This window comes from Pyricularia pennisetigena, assembly GCF_004337985.1.
Source record: "Pyricularia pennisetigena strain Br36 chromosome Unknown Pyricularia_pennisetigena_Br36_Scf_18, whole genome shotgun sequence".
In the NCBI taxonomy this organism is placed as follows: Eukaryota; Fungi; Ascomycota; class Sordariomycetes; order Magnaporthales; family Pyriculariaceae; genus Pyricularia; species Pyricularia pennisetigena.
The window spans coordinates 1-17,054 of NW_021940930.1; the positions used below are offsets into that span (position 1 = coordinate 1).

At 48.0% G+C, this 17,054-nt stretch overlaps 6 protein-coding genes across 6 annotated transcripts; 3 read left to right on the top strand and 3 right to left on the bottom strand.

Annotated features, from left to right (window-relative positions):
• PpBr36_11260 (uncharacterized protein) lies at window positions 1–279 on the top strand (the record flags this gene model as incomplete). Its single annotated transcript, XM_029898362.1, has 1 exon — window positions 1–279. A coding segment is annotated over one exon (279 nt), but the record flags the coding sequence as incomplete, so codon positions are not given.
• A 134-nt stretch (window positions 280–413) lies between these two features.
• PpBr36_11261 (uncharacterized protein) lies at window positions 414–2,651 on the bottom strand (the record flags this gene model as incomplete). Its single annotated transcript, XM_029898363.1, has 3 exons — window positions 414–1,758; window positions 2,075–2,323; window positions 2,503–2,651. Coding segments are annotated over 3 exons (1,743 nt in total), but the record flags the coding sequence as incomplete, so codon positions are not given.
• Window positions 2,652–8,412: 5,761 nt separating this feature from the next.
• On the top strand, window positions 8,413–8,739 carry PpBr36_11262 (uncharacterized protein; the record flags this gene model as incomplete). Its single annotated transcript, XM_029898364.1, has 1 exon — window positions 8,413–8,739. The coding sequence occupies one exon, from the start codon at window positions 8,413–8,415 to the stop codon at window positions 8,737–8,739; it is 327 nt and encodes a 108-aa protein (XP_029743307.1).
• Window positions 8,740–10,048: 1,309 nt separating this feature from the next.
• On the bottom strand, window positions 10,049–10,213 carry PpBr36_11263 (uncharacterized protein; the record flags this gene model as incomplete). Its single annotated transcript, XM_029898365.1, has 1 exon — window positions 10,049–10,213. One exon carries the CDS (start codon window positions 10,211–10,213, stop codon window positions 10,049–10,051), a length of 165 nt encoding a protein of 54 aa, XP_029743299.1.
• A 1,019-nt stretch (window positions 10,214–11,232) lies between these two features.
• Window positions 11,233–14,394, top strand: PpBr36_11264 (uncharacterized protein; the record flags this gene model as incomplete). Its single annotated transcript, XM_029898366.1, has 5 exons — window positions 11,233–11,320; window positions 11,673–13,113; window positions 13,317–13,335; window positions 13,744–14,171; window positions 14,214–14,394. 5 exons carry the CDS (start codon window positions 11,233–11,235, stop codon window positions 14,392–14,394), a joined length of 2,157 nt encoding a protein of 718 aa, XP_029743302.1.
• PpBr36_11265 (uncharacterized protein) lies at window positions 13,789–14,414 on the bottom strand (the record flags this gene model as incomplete). The annotated part of the gene is made up of 2 exons (XM_029898367.1): window positions 13,789–14,109; window positions 14,346–14,414. The coding sequence occupies 2 exons, from the start codon at window positions 14,412–14,414 to the stop codon at window positions 13,789–13,791; spliced, it is 390 nt and encodes a 129-aa protein (XP_029743303.1).
• Window positions 14,415–17,054: the final 2,640 nt, after the last annotated feature.

The window sequence follows — 17,054 nt, forward strand, 5'->3', positions numbered from 1 at the left end:
TACCTTTTCGATAAGACGATACAGTTCCTGGAGGTCATCTCGCATCGATCAAGCGCTCTCGAGGTTGACGGGAAAATCCTCGTTGGTCTAAGGGATTCTCTTTTTCCCCAGGCTTTCCCGACCCGAGACGCTTCCGACCATCAGCCCAAACCCGTCCCACAATCCAATGGCCCAGTCCGTCTTCCATCCCTGTCGATGAGTCCTGTGCACAAGAGTCCAATCGGTCCTCCATTGGGGAACATACACCTTGGCGGCAATTCTTCAGATCGTGAAGGGTAAAAGAATCATCCTCTGTCTGACACTCGTGTTCACTAAAATCCTGAAGCGCCTCCTCAGTTCTGTCGTCAGTGGGCTTGGAGAAGGATTGGCCTTATATATTTATACCTCCTCATCACCAGTAATAACTTGAGTTCCTAACTACTATCACGACTCTTCTCAGCAGACTGAATGGTTGGCTTTTTGTTTTCTTGCTCTCGCACTGACAATGTGGGCTCCTCTGGGAGGACATCCTCGTACGTGGCCTTGGTGACGGAAGGACGTATTTCAACGTCCGACACGTACTGAGCAGCCGGTCGAAATTTCTTTGTGTCAGCATTATACGTGATCCAACGTCCCTCTTTGACGCCGTCCTCTGACGTTTCAATCTGGGCGATTTGGTAAGCGAGCCATAGACACCTCTCACGACGCTGATCTTTCATCGATGGGGTTTCAAACGTCCTCTCGTCTTCTTCCATGTTTTCATTGACTCTGAAATGGTCGGCCGGGAAGGCCATCTCCGCCCACACAAGCCCTCGCATTGCCCAATCCTCGGGAAGCGGCCTCCTCTCGGCCGTGCGGGGGAACTCGCTCGTCTCGTATTTCTTGGGAGTCTCAAAACCCGCTGCAAAAGAGTTTAAGCATAAACTGAGCAGATGCCAAGGGAAAGAAGCCTCGAGATGCGACATCGCTGGTGGTTTAGCCTCAGCCCCGCCTGGGCCCTTCAGGATGGCCATCTGACGCAAGAACATGAGTCTAACGTTGAGATAAGCAAGTATGTTCAAATCCCCCAGCCGTGAAAGAACAATTGTATCTGTGCTTTCCACAAATTGGAGAACTTCTTTAAAGCGCTTGGAAAGGTCGACCACGTCATCTTTGGCCTCCGTGGCGGTGGCAATTGGAGCATTTTTATCATCAGTATTGGTCGGTTTTTGCGTCTCTGAAGCTTCTTGGGACTTAGCCGAAGCCGGCTCATCCCCAACTACGATTTTCCGCTTGGGACTGTCTTTGGTCGAAGCGTCAAGTGCCCTCATGAGAACGTTGGTAGGCAGGCCGTAGTCCAAAAGTGCACAAAGATTTGTCACGGCGATTTGATATCCTGCCTCCAGCCAGCGGCGTGCGCCCTTGGCCACGGCCAGGTCGAGGTTCGAAAGAAATTCATTGCGCGCATCTTCGAGATCTTCGGTGCCCTTGCCGGTGAAGAAAGTCCCGTGACACCTGACCAGCGCACGATCAACGGGTTGCAGGTTACCGTGTGTGCCAGCCATAATGGGTTCGAAAAGGGTGAGAATTGAGTCCCTGGCGCTGCTGAAGGGAATGGGTACACACAAGCTTTTGGCGTAGTAAAAAAGCTGTGCTAAAACATTAGGTCTCGCCAAAATTGCTAGATGGTGATACAGGCGTCCAGTGCTGGGCGCCTTATCGCTAGCTCGCGAGTACCAGCCGCGAGAAACAGCTGTCCAGACCTCCCTGTCGCGAACGTCGTCGTCTTCGATGGCCATTCTAGACTCACGCAATACCAATTAGGCGGGCAATTTTTCAAAGGAGCGGAACACAGAAAGGGGCATACTCACCTATATCGTGAAAGGTCTCCCAAACATTCTATCCAAGTATATTCAAAAGCTGGCACAGTTTCATACAAAAGTGCCATCATAGAGTACGAGGAGTAGATGAATGTGAGCATGTACTCAAGTGAATGTGGTAAACGGTGCCTCAACAGCTCCAAACTTCAAGTAGAGCAAAGGTCAGTCTCGCCTGCCTCGTATAAAAAAAAGAAAAAAGAAAAGAAAACCGTGACGAAATTCTCATGAAGTCTTACAAACTATGGATGCCGTGTCGCCACATGCGCGCCGGCATTGCATATTTGGCGGCAAGTCGTTTCAGCGCTGGGCTTGCCGAAGGATGCTGCGAGGCGAGAAAAAAGTCGTGGTGCTCGTGTAGCAACGTCCGGTGCAAGGCAATGAGAGCCTGCCATTGGTCGGTGTTGAGCTTGGGGGAACCCGAATCGTTATTGAGCGACCTTTGTGCATTGTCGACCTCTATGCATTTGTTCTCGACCACAACAAGACTAGATTATAGCAAAATTAGTACGACATGGATCTCAGATGGCAGCCTCCCTCCAGATGACCCACTCGAATGCAGGCAATAAGGCTTCTTGTCACACGGACCCCCCTTTCGGCAGGCAGGCAGGCAGGCGGGAGGCCGCCCGTATCTTGTGCTTTGGTCCACGCCGGGGCCGAGACTTACCCAGCATATACGCCTTTTGCCTCAGCCACCAACTGCTCCTGACCTATAGGACGCGTCTCTGGCTGCTTTACCAACTCGTTGACCTTTTCGACTTCACCGGTGGCGTCGCTGACCCCGCCACCTCCCCTTGAGCCCAAAGCGCGCCGGCTCTGTTGGCCCGATGGCCCAACACGCGCATTATTTGTTGCTCCGCGCGTTTGAGTGGTGGGGGCTCCCACCGCCGCCTGTGAGTTTGTCATTCCCGGGGTTCCATCCTGCCAACGTGATTTGCGCGCCCGGGGCATGGGTTCGAAACCATTGTTGGGATCTGTAGCCGGTTCTTCTGCTGTTCCTTGATGTGCGGTTGCTGTCGTTGCTTGGGCAGTTGAAGGGGTACCTCTGGGACTTGACGACGCGTTTGTCGCATTGGTTGACAAGGCTGGTTCTTGTGAAGGAGACCACTTTTGCCTCTTAGCTCTCGGCTTGTCTAGGCCAGCGTCGCGGTCCGCGTTTGGGGTAGAGGAACCTCTTGATTCTGATGCTCCAGCTCCCCGCCTAAGGGATCCAACATATTGAGGAAGATGTTGACTGGATGTCCGTCTAATGCCAGCCGGTTGCGGGCATTGATCAGTCTGATTGTTCGGCATATTTCCTCACCCCAATGCTCTGGGGAAAAACAGTCATACAAAAGGTGATTTACGGTCTGCGTTACTGAAATAAGAGACGCAAACAGACGATGATGATAGCTGGGCTTTATATGTCAATCATATACCGCATAACCTTGCCTTTGGCTTTCCAAAGGCTAGTCGGTTGCCTTCTTTTTGCGGACTGCACGAGCGAACCAATGAGTTGCGGCTCAAAGGCATGCATTTTTCGGGCAAAACGAGCCGATAAAAACAATCCATGCCGTAAAGTGACTTTGACTCATCTATCGTAGTCAGCGGGCGGTTCAGCGTCACCCAGCAAGCATGAGGCGTTTTGGGCTTTCCCTTACCTAGCTTTTGGGAAGTTGCAAGTAAATCCTGGTGTGATTCATGTGAAGATGAATGGAAAGAGCCGCTGGTTTTAAAAAAACGAATTATGACAGTTGAGTGTCGAACTATGTTTGCAGTTAAGTGATGTACCTGAGAGTAATACAGACAACCTCTTCTGGAGGGCTGACTTGCATCCATCATCAAACACCTCATTGCAGTTTTTTACTACATTCCAGATGGAAGCTAACGACAAGAGTTAAGCTAATTTGTCCACTTCCAAATCTGGCCGGGCCAAAAGGCTGCTATCAGGCAGCAATGTTTACTTACCCCTGCATACGGAATACCATCCGGTTCTCCGTCAAGCTATGCCTCATCCAATGCCAATCGGCAGCGGCAGTATTTACTGCTTCGGTCACTTCACATAGAAGTCGGGCGCACGCCACTTGAAATTGCAATCGGCTTCGAAACAGGCCTATTTGATTTTTGTGGAAGCGATTGGTCGGCCACGATCAAAAAAGAAGGCACACTGATTGATCGGTGCGAGGCTGGGATATGACGTATTGAAGCCTTGTCTTGGAATCCCTACGGATCATCGATATCATCATCAATGTGGTTGAAGAATCAGGGGTGAATTTAATGCTGACTTTTCTGCGGGAACCTTTTGACCAGCTTGTTCCTATTGGCCTTCACCTCCACGGAGCATCCCGGCACTCAACTTGGATATGTTCCTCTCGATCTGCACTTGGCAAGATTCTTCGCCCTCCTTGCTTTGCGAATGCGGTGTAGGTTGACAAAAGGAGGTCATGCAGTGTTCAGGGGTATTTTCTCTTGGCACATTTCTGCACTAAGTAAATGGGCGAAAGAACCTGCTTTGGTAATGCGCCGTAAAAGTATGACCAGTTTTAACGCAATTCATACCCCAGCGCCGTAATACCTTTCACAGGAATTCAACCCTTGCACAGCCGTGTTGGCAAACCATGACAAACAAAGGCAACCACCAACGATCTAATCTGGCCCGAGCGGCTTCAAGACCCGGTCTTGACTCTCGCGGCTGATTGGTCCCAAAAAGATCCCAGGGAGAGGCCGGACGCGCTCCCGAGTGTTTGTGCTCGGCCTCCCCGAGATTACGTTGCCGTTTCTGGTTTCTTTCATGTAGAGAGTGCGAGCCAAGAATGAAATTTCTGCTTTCAGTCATCATTCCCAACAGTTTGGGCGCAGTCTTTGGAGAGGTTGACTCATTTAGCGCATTTCTTTTTGGTTGCCTGGTTCTTGGAATAATGTTCAAGAATTGGAAAATTTATGGATGCGTTGCAGGTTCGAAATGACAAAAAGTATTTAAGATCCCAGGCATCTAATTACTGCCATTCAATCTATACTATCCCAGCCGCTCTTTCCCCATAGCAGCCATTCTCAGGCTTGTACTTAGTTTGATCAAAGTTCTTTCATTGGCAGCTCTGCGAGGTTGGGAACTATGTCCCAGCCCGATGGACTGCAGCAGAACCTTCTGCCCGCCAGTATGGAGCCATATTTCTCCAAAAAAATAAATATATCTCGTGGACAGCTCTAACACCAGTTGACATCTTAGAGCGCACAGCCCTGCCATCAGCGCGGCGTGGACCAACCAATAGTAAGCATCAATTTCTCCAAGCCTGTCGCAAATCTATCTGACGCTGTTGTCAAAAATGTTAGATAATGCAGCGGAAGCACCCGCTTCCGTGGATACCGCGAGTAAAACTTCTCAGAGGACTGCCGCACCAAAGAGAAAGCGCAAGGCGCCTGATCAGTTGTCACTCGACTCAATACCCAACAAGATGGGCTCAAAATCCGTATCTAACCCTGAAGACACGACTATCGACATGCAGATGTTGGAAATAAAGCAAGTTTCGCAGGTTTGGGAAGCGATACTTGCGAAGATGACCTCGCAACAACTCAATTTCCATCATGATCTAATGGCAGAGCTTCGGCTACAACGTCAAGAGGAGCGCGCAAGGGCTGGGTGGAGGCTGGCGTACGAGGGTGTGAAACAGCAGTTGCAGAAGAAAGCCCTGGAGGTGATCGAACTACAGAAGAAGCTCGATGCTAAGGAGTCATCCCAGACTGTAAATGTCCAGACGGTGGCTCGGAGCGGCAGTACGGTTCAAGGCTGTGGGGTTGGCCATAGAAGAAGCATGCAAGCAAACGCAGCCACCCAACCACATTCGCAGAACGGCATGCGCAATTCTGAATCATCATGCCCGCAACAAACAGCCGTCGGGGATAACATGAACAAAACCTACAGATTTATAAATGTCGGATAGCTGACTAATGAGATCTGGATCAATACGATTTATCTACCTCTTTATTGCAATGGTATCCAATAAAAGTCATCCGCTATCTGCGAAGTCTGCTTGCCCTGTATTCTTGCCATCCGCAATCTCCTAAACGGTCTCTAGTCCATGTGATGTCTGTTTCAAGTAACCATGAGTTAGGCGCCCTGTTCCCCTCGCTCGTGACATATGTTTTCTGTAAATCTTGGGGATGCCAGCCACGGCCTGCTCGCCTCCCGGCTATGCATACTGTTGACTTTTCGCCTTGGCCACTGTTACGACCAAGAGCTGGGCCCAGGAAGACCAGGTGGGTCACACTCCTCCTGACAATAGAATACTACTTCGATATTCCTGCAGAGCGTGATTTTACTACCCTTCTCATCTATGGGCTGTGGCAGCAGGCAACAAGAAGTTTGTATCAGTCTCCTGAATTTTTATGGATCGTGTATAGTATTGTCCCCTGGCTCCCATAGCACTGAGGTAGATATAATCCTAGAAGATCATGATGACAACTTCTGACAACAAACCACCCATATCGAATCCATACTGCGTTCTATGTCGGCCCATCCCACCATATTCGTCTTGTTAACTGTCGTTAACGTTGGGCTCCACATCTCCGACCCCCCTAAAGTCCGGCCCCTAAAAATATCTACTCAGCCACGTCAACCCTTTGTTTTATTTTATAAATATCTAGACGAATTTTTCACTTTAGAACTTGCATTTTGAAGATTCTTGCTCCAAACTTTCCAATGAAACAGTACACTGAAAATCAGCTTCTTGCTGCCATTTCTGACATAAGAAATGGCAAATCAGTTCACAAAACCTCGCAAAAATGGGGTATTCCTCGGAGTACCCTTCACGATCGTTTAAAGGGGGCCCAGTCAATTCAACAAGCGAAAAGATTTTGTCAAAGGCTTTCACAGGAGCAGGAGACCTATTTGGCAGATTGGGTACTTGCGCAGGCCGCGTTAGGCCTTCCGCCAACGCATCAAGAACTACGCTATTTTGCGGAACGAATTCTTCAGGCCGCCGGAGAAAGAAAAAGCCTTGGGAAACATTGGGTTAGCCGTTTTATAGCCCGATATCCAATTTTGAAAACCCAAAGGCCCCGGCGAATAGAAAATGCCCGGGTTAATGGGGCTACAACCGAGGTAATTAAATCTTGGTGGTCCTATTTGAAAAATCCCGTTATCGATACTATAAAACCGGCCAACCGTTGGAATATGGACGAAACAGGTATAATGGAAGGCAAAGGATCTAATGGCCTGGTGTTAGGGCGTAATAAAATCCGGCCATTACAGCGAAAAGAGCCTGGAACGCGGGGTTGGACGAGCATAATCGAATGTGTATCAGCTACGGGGGCTGTTATACCTCCCCTCGTTATATTTAAGGGGAAAAACGTACAGCAACAATGGTTTCCAGCTGATTTAAGTCCTTTCGATACCTGGCAATTTCATGCAACAGAAAACGGGTGGACAAATAATGAAACAGGTATCGAATGGTTAAAAAAGGTGTTTATTCCAAATACCCAACCTTTAACTCCTGAAAAGCGTTTATTAGTTCTCGACGGCCACGGATCACACGTCAGCGACGAGTTTATGCTTGTTTGCCTCCAAAATAATATTCAGCTTTTATATTTACCTCCTCATTCGTCGCACGTTCTTCAACCGTTGGATTTATCGGTTTTTGGGCCGTTAAAGGAAGCTTATCGACGTCACCTGGGATTTGTAACCCAGTTTTGCTGTTCAACGGTTGTTGGGAAACGAAACTTTCTACTTTGCTATCGAAAAGCCAGATCAAAAGCATTTATAGCAAAAACCATTCAATCTGGTTGGCGTACGACGGGGTTATGGCTGGTGAACTTGGCAAAACCACTTTTAAACCCTTTTTTATTAGAAAATAGCAACGTCAACGTCGAAAAAGGTAAAAATAACGGCTTCAAAAGGGATAAAACACCGGGAAATCCAACCCAAAAAATTAACAACCAATCTTTACTTATTTGGAAAACCCCTAAAACGACCCGAGATATTCGACTTCAACTACAGGAAATTTCCCGGTCCGAAAAAAGTAGCGCCACTTCACGGCTTTTGTTTGCAAAAGTCCAAAAAAGCTTCGAAACCAAGGATACCTTATTGGCTGAAGCTCAGCAAAAAATCAGTTTGTTAAAAGCAAAATTGGAGGCGGTACGGCCGATCAAAAGGAAAAGGGTAATTCCGGATCCCAACGAGCTTTTGGTCAGCAAAAAAAACGTTTATAAAGCACAGGAAAATAATAGGGACTGTTTAAAGGATTGGAACGATGGAGAAGAGGTTAGCGAACCGGGAGAGCCTGACAATGACTGTATTATTGTGCGTTGATAGTTTTATATTTAAATCGGTTTATAAAAGGGGTATTTCGTCGTTACATTTTTCAAAGGGGCCGGACTTTAGGGGGGTCGGAGATGTGGGGCCCAACGTTACCGGCTCAAACATCTTCTATCACTTCCACATACAGAACTCGTTTCCTTTTCAGATGCCCAGGCAGCGTCGGACCAGGAGACAAAAGAACTATAGATAGCCAAGCCACCTGCACACATTTATTCACCTTCCTAAAAAGAAAAAAAAGACGAAAAATCCAATGTCTGATGAAGAGAAATAGGTCCCTATCGGAGAATGCACGGTACAGCCCGTTTGCCGCGCCACTCCGTGCAGACAGCTCCCCCAGTCGTGGTTCGGACCGGGAACCGCACCCCAGGGATCGACGCGGTCGAAGACACATGCGTAGTCCTCGATCACGGCGGGCAGGAAACGGCCGTACCAAGAACCTTTTCGACTTCACCCATGGCGCCAGCTTGTAATGCCGTCGGTTGGACACCATCACTGACTCGATTAACCGGCGGCAGAGGCTCCTCGTCATCCAGGGGCGCCAGCAGTGAAGAGAAAAGCATCTACTTTGCCTTACACACGCTCGCCATCGGGTGGCATGAGACCAGCCCCTGACCCCTATGTCGCGGGGCTGGTTGTTTCTGAGCAAATCAAGGTTACTGATGGGAGCGCCCTAGTGAGTAGCATTGTATTCCTCCCCCTCCCCTCTTTTCTCCTACGATTTTTTGATAAAAAGGCTATTTCTTTTCCCCCACAGAAACCCGCAAACGGACACTGGTACCATTCCTTGGTTTGCAAACGCTGGCGATGTCTTGATATGACCAGCTCAGGAAGGGAAGTCCATTTCAATCGCATGCGTCATATCACCGGCATGACTCACCTCAATATTCCTGACCAACGAACTACGCCAAGCCTCATTGCTTGCGTATGCGAGGCTTTCTTACCAGGTGAATAAGTTCTGCTGAAGTCACGGTTACTAATTCAACAGAATGATACCTTTGAAAGGAACCCAACCCTTGCACAGTCGTGTTGGCGAACCACGCCAAGCAAAGGCACCAACGACCTGATCTGGTCTGAGCGGCTCCATGACCCGAATTACCGTTTTGATAATACAGGTGGCCAAGAGAATCGTGACATCTGTTCCAAGTCGGATGTGACCCGTGAAGCAAATCGGAATCAAAGCCATTACATGGGGTTTGGTTAGGAATCCAGTTTATGTTTCCGGTGCCTGTGTTGGCCTCACCATGATTTCTTCTGGATGGGAAGGCTGACCCCAAGGTGGGGCACGATGGGCTTATCACCGGAAACAAGGGCTTTGATTGGTTCGTTTCGTATTTTGAGGCGATGAGCGGCCCCCTGAACTCGAGCAAGGCAACCGAAATAATGTAGAGCTAGATTTGGCAGTTGCTTTGCGCCTAGTCTCGCGTCTATCTATTCTGATCATATCGGAACGTCAAGCATAGACAGCTGTCCAATGCGATAGTCTAGTAAGGGAGATATGGGATAGAAGTACAGACCGGGGTCGGAACCGCGAAAGAAAAAAACATGTTGGCAGGATGCTAATGATCAAGTGAAGACAATGATTCTGGATTATTTTGGTGACACTTCAAACAAGTTCGTTTGCTTGGCAAAGACGTCGTCATGGTCCCTCTAGGAAATGTCAAGGATACATTGGTAGACGCACGCCAGGGAGGGGACATCCGCCGTTCCCGTCATTGGTGCCCACGTTCGCTGTTTGACAGCAAATCGATCAAAAGCAGGGACAGGTGGTGGCACAAAATTAGAAGCACAAAGCCAGGGCCAAAAACAGGGGTTTGGGAGGGGCAGTGAGCAGAACTAGGCCGATCACACCGAAAAAACTCTCCATCGCCATTCGTCATTACTTACAATTGAAAGTGTTAACAGATGGTAGCTAAGGTTGAGGTTAATCCCCACAAGCTGCCGTTTGGGACAGTTGTGGCCTGCACTGGGCGGGGTCGAAATAGGGTCCCGATAAACTTGAACCGGACCCGTTCCTATTGGCAACCGACCCTAAACGGCCCGCTTCAGCGCCGGGAGGTCCCGACTTACCTTCTAAGCCCTTCACCATCAGACTCGTATCTCAACAAAAACAAAACAAAACGTCGAAAGCAAACTTTGTAACAAGAAAAGTCTGGAACAGTCTCGCAATGTCCAAAAGTCAATCGAGGGATCTAAATCTCTCAAGATAGTATTACCCCTTTGACAAACACCGAAAGCCGATGTGAAGGTAAAACTTATGTGAAATTCCATAGTTTGTCATCCTATCCCTGCCTGCGCCTTGAGAATATTAACTAGCATTAATGTGCTTTCTAATTGCATGTAATCTTGAGATGTAGGCCAATTGGGATGGATGCCGTTAAAAGGGACTTTAAATGTTAACTGGTAGGAACGTACCTGGTAGTACCAACAGGATAGCTAGCGTTGCAATCCTGTAACCAGCCGGCGACCGAATGTAGCCAAGACAGGCTTTTCGCTTAAGCTAGGCAGGCACTTTTATGACAACTCTAACCACGCATTGGCAAGGGGGCCTCATCCTTAGGGATGAAATTTATAATGCCTAAGAAGCGGAGGGTGAGATTGCCAAGATACCAAGAGACCAGACCGGGAGCGGCTGTCTGCGAGTCCAATAGGCGTGCATATTCGGTATATCGCTTGCCTTGGCCAAAGGTTTCTCAGTGCAAGGCTAGCCGTTCGAGACTGCACAATAGCGGGGGCAGCAGACAAAGAGTCCTGAGCAGAGATTCTTGAGCAATCTTGTCATTAATACTGTCCATAGACCTCGTCTACGCGTATGGATCAAGCTTGAAACGAATAAGTTGTACGTCTCGCTGTAACTTGCGTCTATCTATCTCCTGAGTACATTTGCAGTCTGTTCCAAATACAAGGTAGCCCTGTCCAGAAGACTCTCTCCCACTGCCGTCATACCACCCTGAAGTTCAGGCAAGCGAAGGGCGCTTTCAGGTAACGCAATACCTGAACCATGGTCTGAGGCCTCAAGTTTGCCCAGTCCGCATGATTTATTGACAGGGGGTACCGCACCCTTAAGTTTATCTAACTTACAATCGATTTAGCTTTGAGGCACACACCATGGGCCGCATTTTATCTCAGCCTAGCCCCGGCTGGTCACTTCGTGGTTATGGTGACGAGGTTTGCAAGGAACAGCTTTTAATCAAGGGTATAAATAATCTCATCAAAGCATCGCGCATATGGACGCTGCCCACATTGCCACATCGTTTCTCTTGAGGATCTGCTTACAACAGTCCAGAAAATACTTGGTTTCAAATTAACTACAATTCTGGTTCTGGCCGCATGACATTGATAATTCGAGCCCTTTTGTCTTTAAGGTTTTGCCACATCCACAGCTTCCAATTTTCAACTTTCAATTTATTTGTCCCATTGTGTTACAATCTTCAGCTGGGATATGTCAACACTTGCGAACCTAATCAGCGGAACCGCTGCGGCGGGAACTGCACTGGCAGACCTCGCTCAGAAATTCACACTGAGAATGAATTTTCCCTTTTTATTAGGGCTGCTATCACTAGCTGGCGCCATATTACATCTGGTTGAGCACACAAAACGTATATTCTATGGTATCTGTTGGATTGTGATACCTCTTTTTACGGTGTTAGCGTCTGTACCAGCCGAGGATCGCCTATATGTGGACGTCATCAACTACCTCAGCAGCGAAGACTTGGCCAAAAGGAGAACCGGTACCCTGGTAGCGCGCACAGAGACTGCCGATCGCTGCATAGTTCCCTTCTGGCACCAGAAAACTACGAGAGACGATTCCCATGACTGCCAGATTATATACACTTCCAAGTTTGGAACAAGGTTCTTCTGCCACGACGGTAAACCTCTGTTCCTCCGCCTCCGATTTGCGAAGCCCTCTGGTCCCCAAAATAGCAGGAAGCCAGATTCGAACGAGGAACTGTTAGAGATTCTCTGCCTAGGTTGGTCTCGAGACCCAATCGACAAGTTCCTCCGCCATTGTCATAAATTTAGACAAGGACAGCGCAAAGGCTCAGTTGCTGTCTACATCCACCGGGGCAGTGATTTCGGCAGCCGGGCATTTTGGGACACAACGATCGTAAAGCCTCAAAGGTCACTAAGTACGGTGTACTTGGACGAAGGCGAAAAAAGCCGGCTCGTCGAGGATATTCGAGAGTATCTGCGCCCGCAAACCAGGAATTTTTACAGAGATCGCGGAGTACCCTATCGACGAGGGTATCTCCTACATGGACCTCCTGGTACGGGCAAATCTTCCCTCAGCCTGGCTTTGGCAAGTGAATTCAATCTCGACGTTTACATGTTGGAGATTCCGAGCCTCCGCAGTGACATAGAGCTGAAGGCGCTGTTCACACAACTGCCACAACGCTGTATCGTTTTATTGGAGGATGTTGATGCCATCGGCCTTCAGCGTCGACGCGCCCTATCAAATTCAGATTTGGAAGATGAGAGCGATAGCGAAGATGAACATTCAGATTCGGTTGAAAAGCGGTCCGGCTGTTCACTTTCTGGGCTGCTAAATTTGCTGGACGGGGTGGCAAGCCCAGAAGGGCGCATTCTTGTCATGACCACCAACGCCATTGAGAAGCTAGACACAGCGTTGTTTCGAGACGGAAGAGTTGATAGGAAAGTTTACCTTGGGAACATGGACAAGGAATCTGCCAGGTTGATGTTCAAAACCATGTATCAACTCCAATCGGAAACACTCCCCTCCGTCCAAGTTGATAACAGCACTAAGCAGCAATCGTGTCAATCGTGTCAATCGGCGAACGTTAAATCCAGACACGTCGATCTTAACAACCTAGCGCAAGATTTTGCCAGTCAAATACCAATAAATAGTCTTTCACACGCCAAAGTACAAGGGTACCTTTTATCTCACAAAGGAAATCCGCAGGAAGCGGTGGCGAACTTCAACCAATTTCTCATGGCCAACCAACCAACCAACCAACCACACCACAGGCAGTGACCCAGCAGCCCATCCCAAACAGAAAACACGAACATCCTTGGCTGGCTGTTTCGCAGAAACGAGGCTTAGCATATTGTGCAGACCATTCCTCGATATGCATACGGTTTACAGACAGCAGGTACACCGACACAGTTGTAATGTGTTGCTAACGAGAGCAGCAATGACGTTGTCACCACCATCGTTCGACGGCAGGCTATAGACGGCAGAGGAAACCCCGGGTATGTGACAAACACGTTAGCCAATCGAAAGCAGCCCCAGCAATTTTCAGGCAGGCCTTGGCAAAAATTCGACATCACAGGCCGGTTGTTATACTCACCAGACCCCAACGGCGACTCATTTTCCACGCGACGTACGGTGCGCGCAGGCAACAATAATTTTGTATTGTTTGCGTAACATGCGAGGGGGCAAATCACGTGCATAGCCACGCGATTCCAGAACACAGCAGAATATAGATTCATGTGGTCTTGTAGATAGTAACAATTAGCTGGTATTTTTATGCATAAGGATACCGACAATTTTGAAAGCTCCTCGTAGACAGGACCCCAGTGGGCACCGGGTTGGATGGAGGTGAGGGTCTTGTCGGCATGGTAAATGGTGGTGTTCATGGCGCCTGTACAGTCGGTTAGCGTAAGATGAGTCAGGTTTTAGGCTTTTGTTTGACTTTTGGATGTCTACACCAACTCACTGAAGTCAATTGTTACGCCATCCCGGATGTTGTTGGCTCCCGGATTGGCAGTGTGCCCAGCACCACGCACAGCGAACTTGCAGCTCTGGTTGCAACCCTTCAAGTTTCCGTCGTTGTTATCGGTGCCCGACACGCCCAGCACCTCCACGGCCGTGGCGACCTCCTCGGCGGACTGCGGAAAGAAAATGCATGCTGGGGAAATTTGTGTGCTATCCAAGGGCCAATAAGCCGACAGAGTATCGTCATAAAGAGTCGAGAGGTTGCTGGACAGGCGGTTGCCAAGGCCAACAGCCTCGAGGATGTCACACTGAAAGAAGGGCCTGGAAGGTTAGCATGTCGCTCAACAGGAGAGCTCAAGACACTGTTGACGTAAACAGTGCTCTCCAAAATTCTGGGCTTGAGCTAGGGCAGTTACAGCCAATGTGGTAGCAAACAGTTGAAGCTTCATTATAATCTAGCAAACACTCAAAACGGGCATTCAAGGTCTATGAGGGATCAGAGAACCCGTTCATGCAAGATTCGTTACACATATAAATCCCGTACAATTAAGAACGTCGACTTGGTCCATAATCGCCAAGACCTCAATATCTGAACTGCCCTGAGCTGTGCCATTGTCTCATTTCTGGTCAAGTCTCCTGTGGCGAGGTTCTTGTTGGCCCAGTTTCGGCTCCTCAAAATACCATTCGGTATCCCCGGGCTTCCCTTTAGTACTGTATGTGGCAATAAATGAGAATGTCCCAATCGTCGGAATTTTGTTACAGTACTGCGATTGACAGCGTTTGTCCCAGCGATGACGAGAAGGCCGGCCCAAATTTGGGACTAATTTTAATATGTAATCAATGGCCTCTAAGTGGGACGCGAGGAACAGGGGGTACGTCCACTAATACGTGACCTAAGCGGCACCGACGGTCGATAACAGGAGGAGACACCTGTGGTGGCCCGTGTATACACGAGCTAACTTACATAAGTGTATTAATATATTTGAGGCATGCATCGACCGAGGCATTATGTAATAGGAAGGATATAAGAAGGTAGAAAGCACCCTTTCCACGATCCAGTTTTACCTGGAGCACAGAACAAAAGAAGGAAAAAAAACCGAGTACAATTGGTCGCTTTCTTCTCAAGCTGCAAGTTTAAATATCGTCCGTTAGCTCGTTTGGCATCATTGATTTGGCATCATTGACAACACTGGGAGGAGCCGGACCGGGCTGATGCCACACTTTACTTGATGTCGTGAGCGGGCGGGTACGTCACGATTATGAATGCAAAATATGCAACAAAAACTCAAAACCTGGGCCAGAAGACAGCACTAGCCTTGTTCTTTCTTTATCGTTCCAGGAACCTGAATGTCAGCACCAACCCGAAGCTTGAATGCGAAAGACAACGACTTGTTTAAGAGTATTGTACTGTACAGTACAGATACAGTACAGACAGACTGATATTGGTAGTTTGCAAAAATAGGGCCTGCGCTCTCTCGGAAAACACTTCAAGCACCGGTGCGATGGGTGAAGCCTAGCGCAGTGGCAAAGGCCCGTTTTTAGGCCTTCACCTAGACTTGCATCAGCAGGGATTAAAGACATAATTTGAGAAATGTACATGTATACTGTAACACCCCATGGAGCAGGTCAAGTCAACGATTAGTTTAAAATATCCCGTTTGCTACAAGATCCTCTTTCAAGGGAGTCCGCATGCATTTGAGCTTCGCAGACTATACATCAAATCACAAATGCTACATACCGCAGTATGCTGCAAAGCTGTTGAGACAGGGGTGTACACCACGTTGGAGGGGTCGTCAAATAGATTATGGTTGGATATTTGTGGAGGCTACAGATTGATGCTATGCATAACGTTGGGCTCCACATCTCCGACCCCCCTAAAGTCCGGCCCCCTTGAAAAATGTAACGACGAAATACCCCTTTTATAAACCGATTTAAATGTAAACCTATCAACGCACAATAATACAATCATTGTCAGGCTCTCCCGGTTCGCTAACCTCTTCTCCATCGTTCAAATCCTCTAAACAGTCCCTATTATTTTCCTGTGCTTCATAAACGTTTTTTTTGCTGACCAAAAGCTCGTTGGGATCCGGAATTACCCTTTTCCTTTTGACCGGCCGTACCGCCTCCAATTTTGCTTTTAACAAACTGATTTTTTGCTGAGCTTCAGCCAATAAGATATCCTTGGTTTCGAAGCTTTTTTGGACTTTTGCAAACAAAAGCCGTGAAGTGGCGTTACTTTTTTCGGACCGGGAAATTTCCTGTAGTTGAAGTCGAATATCTCGGGTCGTTTTAGGGGTTTTCCAAATAAGTAAAGATTGGTCGTTAATTTTTTGGTTTGGGCTTTCCGGTGTTTTATCCCTTTGGAAGCCGTTATTTCTACCTTTTTCGACGTTGGCGTTGCTATTTTCTAATAAAAACGGGTTTAAAAGTGGTTTTGCCAAGTTCACCGGCCATAACCCCGTCGTACGCCAACCAGATTGAATGGTTTTTGCTATAAATGCTTTTGATCTGGCTTTTCGATAGCAAAGTAGAAAGTTTCGTTTCCCAACAACCGTTGAACAGCAAAACTGGTTTACAAATCCCAGGTGACGTCGATAAGCTTCCTTTAACGGCCCAAAAACCGATAAATCCAACGGTTGAAGAACGTGCGACGAATGAGGAGGTAAATATAAAAGCTGAATATTATTTTGGAGGCAAACAAGCATAAACTCGTCGCTGACGTGTGATCCGTGGCCGTCGAGAACTAATAAACGCTTTTCAGGAGTTAAAGGTTGGGTATTTGGAATAAACACCTTTTTTAACCATTCGATACCTGTTTCATTATTTGTCCACCCGTTTTCTGTTGCATGAAATTGCCAGGTATCGAAAGGACTTAAATCAGCTGGAAACCATTGTTGCTGTACGTTTTTCCCCTTAAATATAACGAGGGGAGGTATAACAGCCCCCGTAGCTGATACACATTCGATTATGCTCGTCCAACCCCGCGTTCCAGGCTCTTTTCGCTGTAATGGCCGGATTTTATTACGCCCTAACACCAGGCCATTAGATCCTTTGCCTTCCATTATACCTGTTTCGTCCATATTCCAACGGTTGGCCGGTTTTATAGTATCGATAACGGGATTTTTCAAATAGGACCACCAAGATTTAATTACCTCGGTTGTAGCCCCATTAACCCGGGCATTTTCTATTCGCCGGGGCCTTTGGGTTTTCAAAATTGGATATCGGGCTATAAAACGGCTAACCCAATGTTTCC